The sequence below is a fragment of the Erithacus rubecula genome (genome assembly GCF_903797595.1).
Source record: "Erithacus rubecula genome assembly, contig: scaffold_925_arrow_ctg1, whole genome shotgun sequence".
NCBI lineage: Eukaryota > Metazoa > Chordata > Aves > Passeriformes > Muscicapidae > Erithacus > Erithacus rubecula.
In genome coordinates, this window is record NW_027635408.1 from 1 (window position 1) to 7,632 (window position 7,632).

General features: G+C 43.7%; 1 protein-coding gene across 1 annotated transcript; it reads right to left on the reverse strand.

Moving 5' to 3' along the window:
- Positions 1 to 5,866: 5,866 nt before the first annotated feature.
- LOC306816852 (olfactory receptor 14J1-like) lies at positions 5,867 to 6,834 on the reverse strand (the record flags this gene model as incomplete). The annotated part of the gene is made up of 1 exon (XM_079333299.1): positions 5,867 to 6,834. Exon 1 carries the CDS (start codon positions 6,797 to 6,799, stop codon positions 5,867 to 5,869), a length of 933 nt encoding a protein of 310 aa, XP_079189425.1. The 5' UTR covers positions 6,800 to 6,834.
- Positions 6,835 to 7,632: the final 798 nt, after the last annotated feature.

The following is a 7,632-nucleotide window of genomic DNA, read 5'->3' on the forward strand; positions in this document are numbered from 1 at the left end:
ATTTGGGGTGAAAACCAGAGAATTTGGGACTGAAAATAGGAATTTTGAGCAAAAAAGGGGAAAATTCGGAATCAAAAAGGGGAATTTGGGCACCGAGATGGAAATTTTGAGTCTCAAAATGGAAAATTTGGGAGCGAAAAAGGGAAAATTTGGGATTAAAAGAGAGAATTTGGGATTAAAAAAAGAGAATTAGGGACTAAAAAAATTGTAATTTAGGACCAAAAAACCGGAGATTTTGGGTCCTGGAAAGGAGAATTTCGGTTAAAAAAGAGAAAATCTGGGGCTAAAAATGGAAATTTGGGTCCAAAAAGGGAAAATTTGGGGGGAAAAATGGGAGAATTTGGGTCCTGGAAGGGAAAATTGGGGAGAAAACCCCGGGAATTTGGGGCTAAAAATGAAAATTTGGGTTCTAAAAGGAAGAATTTGGGTCCTGGAAGGAAAATTTGGTTCCAAAAATGGAATTTTGGGGCGAAAAGGGAGAATTTGGGAGGAAAAAGCAGAACTTGGGTCCTGAAAGGGAGAATTTGGGAGTGAAAATGGAAATTTGGGGGCTCAGATTGGAAGTTTGGGGCCAAAAAGGAGAAATTTGGGTCCTGGAAGGGAGAATTTGGGGCAAAAAGTGGAATTTGGGTGCAAAAAAGGGGAATTTTGAGCGAAAAATGGGAAATTTGGGGCAAAATCCCGAGAATTTGGGGCCGGGAATAGAGAATTTGGGTCCTGGAAAAGGAATTTTGGGAGCGATGAAAGGGAAATTTGGGTCCTGGAAGGGAGAATTTGGTGCAAAATGAGAAAATTGGGGGCCCAGAATCGAATTTGGGAGTAAAATGAGGAATTTTGGTCATGGGAAGGAGCATCTGGAAAGGAGAAATTTGGGAAGTTTGGAGCCAAAAATTGGGAATTTTGGTCCGAAATTTGGGGATTTTGGGTTCAAAAAGGGAAATTTAGGTCCTGGAAGGGAGAATTTGGGTTCAAAAAGGGGAATTTGGGTTCAAAAAGTGGAATTTGGATTAAAAAAGGCGAATTTAGGTCCTGGAAGGAAAATTTGGGAGCAAAGCCCCAAATTTGGGGCTAAAAATGGAAATTTGAGGTTCTAAAAGGGAGAATTTGGGTCCTGGAAGGGACAATTTGGGTCTAAAAATGGAAATTTTTAGGAGAATTTAGGAGAATTCTTTTCTTCTTGGTGTTAGAGGTGGCGATCCTTCCTAGAGATGAAACATTTGAGCAAAAATTGATCTACATTAGAAAATACTCAGAGCCAGCCAGGGGAAGACCCAAACATCATAAATTTTGACACTAATAATTAATAAAAATCAGAATAAAGGGATTAACAGGTCAGGTAGTCATAGCAACAGGACAGAGGGAAAATATTTAGAGCCAGACGATCCTAAATTCCTTCCCTAAAACCCCCTGATTTAAAAAAACCACCGACCCAATTCCAAGGGAACACTATGAAACCACAATGAGTATTTTAATTTTAATTTTAAATTTTAATACCGAGCAGGGAAAGGGCAGTGACAGGTAATAAATATGTACAGGCATCTTAGAATATGCATGACTTTAGTGAAAAAATAAAGGGCTAAAAGCCTTTGGTGAACAATCCCAGCTCTGAAATGAAAATATCATTTTTGATTAAACTGGTGTTTTGTCCTTGCCTTTCGTGAATAATTTTGGCTCGTGTCAAAAGTTGTACTTGCAACGTTCACAGTCAGTTCATCTGTGAGGCAACATTACCTTCTTGTGCTAAAAAATTACAGTTGCAGGGAATTGGGAATTTTGCATAAACTGGGCCATTTGTTTGTTGTTAATAAATTATTAAAAGTGGCCAGCAAGGCTCAGGCATGAGCCACAATTTCCTGAGCGTCCAGGGAAGGGCTCTCGAGATGGTTTGGGATCCAACCAGGTGAATTTTTAGCTAAAGGAAGAGACTGGACTATTGTCAAACAGATGAAAAGGAGAAAGGAGATGGGTTTTCTTAGACGGATTGTATTAGAGTAGAGCAAGTAATTATTTGTTTTTTGACTGGGAATTACCCCCAGTTGAGAATAATCTCAGAAATCCACAACGGTGAGGAATAATAGGGGTAACTCCTTGTTTTTTGTGTGGGCAGAAGATTTTTCATTGGGAACCAGGGTGGCATCCAATTTTGGGTCCTTCTCCACTGTCAAGGGTGCAAAAACTGATGGTTTTCTATATCTTATAGAAGGAGACCTAGGTGCCCTGGATGTTTTTTGGAGCTCCTGAGATGCTGTAATTGGGAAGTAGCACACGATCAGTGTGAGACACTTGGAATCAGTGAGTCAGGGGTCTCTCTGAATTCTTCAGAGAGAAATCAGAGTGCAGGGATTGAATTAAAGCCTTTGGATGGATTGAAGTATATTAAGGCACTCACACATAAACTAGATGTTTATTTAGAACTAAGTAAGTTTTAGTAGGAGCTGTAATGCTTTTAGTAAGTGAAAGGTTTAGATTCCACACTAGCAGTGCAAGTTCTAGTAAAAGTTGAAAAAATACTGATATTTTCAACAAGAGGCTCCAGGCCCACAATGGTAGACAGGACTTAGACATAATAGAACTATAGTAAGAATATTGCTTACATTTTTCATATAGAACAAGATAGATTGTATCAGTAGTTGTATACTAGTTGTTACCTAGCATGTTAAGAATCTGGAATTCTAATAGGTTAAGGAGTGGTGGTCCATGCAGGGTGGGTGTGGAGTCATCTGGTGTGAGAAGCAAGGATGTCTTTGCTGCATTTGATGTCTCGCAATGTGTCTTTGGGTAAAGTGTCAGCTTGTTCTGAAGGCTTTGATAAATTGCCTTCTCCAGCTAATTCTTCCAATGGCAAATTTGGGTGATTTGCATCTTTAGCATAATTATCAGATAATGTTTTTAGCTGTTTTTTCCACTGCCTTTCCCATAACATGTATACCGCAGGGGTTAAAAGACATCGTGCTAAATTTTTTACATCATGTGGTACTAAAACATATGCAGAAAAAATTGCCTGTAATTTTTTTTTTTAAATTTGAGTGTTTCTCCCATGTTGCCTTGCTATTTTGGATAATTCTGTCAATTGTTTAGCATAAAATTCTTCCCATTGAGCTTTATTTATGGCACGTCCTCTTCTGCTTGGTATATATGCCACATGAAAGGCAGAAATTTTTTGAGCTATTTGCCAATCTCCATTTTGCGTGGCTAATTGACATTGGCCCATGGGTGTTGGTCATCTGGATCATAAGAATCTGTATCTGTGTTGCCAGAAGTGTTAAAATGTTTCTGTCGGCTATGGAATGGGTGCTTGGAATGGTTTGGCCACAAGGTGGCAGTGGCGCCATAGGGATTGAGGCATTCGTGCAGGGGAGAGGGGAGCACGGTGGGATGGCAGGGACAGGGATAACGGGGGCGGTTGGGAGAGAGGAAAGGGGAGAGGGGGGCTGGTATTACAAAGACTGGTATTGGGAGCAGAATTTACAAGCGGATTGTTTGATAAGAGACAGTACAGAGCTGCCGAGAATTAAAGTACTGGAATGTGAAGCCAAGGTCGTTGCCGTAGTGATGGTAGGGAGGATGGCATTACTTGTGAGTGTATTAGAAACAGGGAGGGGATGTTGGTGATGGGTCTGAGCTGCAGGGACAGCTGATGAGCTGGTGAATTGGAGCTGCACAGAGTGAGGAGGGGGCGAGTTGAGGGGGGAGAAACCAAATGGAGGGACTCAGAAAGAAACCGGGAGTGAGAGGGGCTGCGAGGGGAGCAAGGGGAGGTCAGCTGGGACGGCAGACTGGAGTGGGGAAGGGGGGAATGAAGTGGTTGGGACAGCAGGCTGGGGAGGATAAGAGGAGAGTCGGACAGGGGATGTGAGTTGCTCGGGGGGGGGGGTGTTTGTTTTGTTGTCAGAGCTACGGTGGGAGAGGGAATGGGCACGGAGTGGGGCAGGGGGTCTTGTGCACTTGTGGGGGGAGAGGATGGATGCAGTCAGTGGCAGCCACAGTTATCAGGGAAAGTGAGGAAGGGATATTACCTGCTGAAATTCGCAAAATTGTTTGGGATAATGCCTCTGAAATGGAAAGAGAGCTTCAACCTTGGTAGGTTTTGGTTAATTTTACCTATGACCCTGAGACAAGTACAGTGACAGCTTTTGTTTTAACTATACACAGTGCATCTGTGAGCTTAATACACCCAATAGTTGCTTTAGGACTAAATCATGAAGGGACTGTACTGTATCCTTCTGAAAACAGAATGTGGGCACGAAAAATTGAAGGAAAATGGCAGACTATTAACCTAGAGCCCTGTTCTATGAGAAAACAATTGGGATATATATGTGAGGGAACTTTAGAAGATGACAAAGATACTTGCCTGGACACGGACCAAAGCATTTGCCACTTTGAAATGCATCTAACCAACCAAACAACTTCACTTCTGTATATAGCACAAGGTTGTGTCTTAGAACAGCATGTCCCACCATAATAATAGACAATCAAATCGTGGATGAGACTCAGTTCAATTGATGTGTTTGCAATTCTGCTAAAATCAAAGGATTTGACTTTTCCTATCAGGCACCTGTAATATCACATCAGTATATAAAGGCAAACCTGGTTACTGTGCAAGAAATATTGCCTGCACCTATAGAAATGAATTTAACCCTAGTTGCTCAGCTACTGAAACATCAAGAATTAAGAAAAAAATCAGAATGTTCAAGATGTAGAGAAAAGGACTTTGATCACGATACACCATGATGCGGAGACCATAAAAGGGGTTTTTAAAAGATTTGAATAAGACCTTTGTCATCATTGGTGGGATGTGCTATTTAGTTGGTCACCAACAGCAACCAGTTTGCTTAATGCCTTTATTCATCCAATCACAGTGTTGCTTATTTTAGTCAGTACAAGTTCAATTTTGTCTATTGATGTACTTGTTTGGAATTGGAGAATATTATGACAAGTGACAGACTTGACCTCACTATCAAAGGCGTATGGCTTGGTCTTAAGAGATCGCTGCCATGCGTCTTGGATGGATGAAGAGAAATCCCCATATTGAGTAAAAGAATTTACTCATTTCAAAGGAGAAGTGGGGAATGGAACACTAAACTTAGAAAACTAGAATTTCAGTTACCTTGCTGAAAACAATTAAAAGTTAGAAGGGAGTGTTTATCTGAAATTTAATAAATTGATTGCCTCTCATTTCATGTTTGCTTAGTTGCGCTTACAATAGGAAAAGATTAAGCTAGTGAGCAGATCCAAAGGAAAATAAACAATGCAACCAGAAACCCATTCTTTGGAAAATTGGACTATCCCCAGAAATCATTTGTATTGTAAGTGATAGAAAAGGTCAAGAGTTTAGGGTGAGGAAGACTCGCTTTACTACCTCCTTTTAAAACCCCTGCACACGAAAACGACCCCAAACTTAATTTAAGAAGTCAATCAAGCATGCTTAGTAGCTATTCAAGCTAATTACCATAGGAAGCGAAGAATGGGAGGGGCTGTTATTATGAATACGTGTTTGTTTGAATCCTTCGCTAATAAAAAGACTTTGTGATCACCTGTGATTTCGCAGTGTGTATTAGAGGATTACCTCACGCTGCTGCACAGCGCTGAATAAACATACAATTTCTAACTTTAAATTGTTAGAGAGTCTTTTGTCTGTCACAGTAAATTGCTAGAGAGTCTTTTGTCCATCACAATTGAGTATCGGTATTAGACCAATGCTCATAATTTGATAATTTGAGGGTACAAATAGCAGCATTTCATAGTGTTAAATATTGTATAACATAAAACAAATTGAATAAAAGAACAAACCAACAACCAAGCCAAAAAAAAAGAACAATTAAATCTGGCTTTTATTAAAAGTGATTTGTAAAAACTGGACCGCAGTTTACTTTGTATGAAATTGTTCAGTGATCAGTGTCCACACTGCAGACTTGAGCTCCTCGTTTCTCAGGCTGTAGATGAAGGGGTTCAGGGCTGGAGGCACCACTGAGTACAGAACTGACAGGGCGACATCCAAGGATGTGGAGGAGATGGAGGGGGGCTTCAGGTAGCACAATGCAACTGTGCTGAGAAACAAGGACAGCACAGCCAGGTGAGGGAGGCAGGTGGAAAAGGCTTTGCGCTGTCCCTGCTCAGAGGGGATCCCCAGCACGACCCTGAAGATCTGCACATAGGAGAAAACCATGAACACAAAACAACCAAGTGCTAAGGATATAGTAAAAGCAGAAGCCCCAAGTTTCCTGAGGTGTGAGTGTGAGCAGGAAAGTTTGAGGATCTGGGGGATTTCACAGAAGAACTGGCCCAGGGCATTGCCGTGGCACAGGGGCAGAGAAAATGTATTGGCCGTGTGTAGCAGAGCATTGAGAAAGCCACTGGCCCAGGCAGCTGCTGCCATGTGGGCACAAGCTCTGCTGCCCAGGAGGGTCCCATAGTGCAGGGGTTTGCAGATGGACACATAGCGGTCATAGCACATGATGGTCAGGAGGAAATACTCTGCTGAAAAGAAAAAGGCAAAGAAAAACACCTGAGCAGCACATGCAGCATAAGAGATGTTCCTGGTGTCCCAGAGGGAATTGTGCATGGCTTTGGGGACAGTGGTGCAGATGCAGCCCAGGTCAGTGAGGGCCAGGTTGAGAAGGAAGAAGAACATGGGAGTGTGCAGGTGGTGGCCGCAGGCTACGGCGCTGATGATGAGGCCGTTGGCCAGGAGGGCAGCCAGGGAGATGCCCAGGAAGAGGCAGAAGTGCAGGAGCTGCAGCTGCCCCGTGTCTGCCAGTGCCAGCAGGAGGAAGTGGCTGATGGAGCTGCTGTTGGACATTTCTTCACTCTGGGCATGGTGGACTGTTGAAAGAAGACATTAAAAAGCTGTAATAGTTTTCCTTGAGTCAATCCTGTTTAATTATATTAGGAATCCTCTTAAAACCACAACGTGCTTGAAAAATAAAGTGGAGTTTTTGAAGGCCCCAGATTCAAAATCAATCTGCGTAAAGTCTTTTCTCATTTTCTGTGTTGCTGAACAGGGAGGTATATCCAGTGCTGGTCTGTCTCTCTGCAGCCTGGAGTTGTGCCTACTGAGAGCTGTTTCTCTCTATCCAAGCCTTGTCCCTGCCAGTGCTCCCAGAGCCCAGCCCAGCCCTAGGGGCTCAGCTCTGCACTGCACACCCCTCCCAGCACAGGCCACTGCCCAGGGGCATCTCCCTGCCAGCAGGGCCTTAAGGACAGCTCAGACAAACAAAAATGCTGCAAGCCAAGGTGCTGCTGCTGCTGTCTGTAGACAAAGGAGGATGAGGAGGCACTTTGTGAGGGAGATGTGAGGCAGATTTGCTGATGCCCAGTGGGACAGTACAGGAGTCTCAGTGACACAGACACACCTGACAGCCCCTTTCCTTTCCCTTGAGGAGAAATCTGAGAGTAGTCCTGGCCGTGCAGCACCATCTGCACAGCAGGAGGAATCTGCCCTGATGGGGGTGGCTACAACTTCGCCCCACAGTGCATGGGGAGCTGCCAGGCAGGCTGAGAGCTGCCCCTGGCAGGGGGCCTGAGCCGCCCAAGAGCCCTGAGGGCTGCAGGAGCTGCTCTGCAGGACAGCCCTGGGAGCCCTGGCTGCAGCCCCAGCTTCAGCCGAAGGAGCCGTCCTGCCCTGTCCCTTTG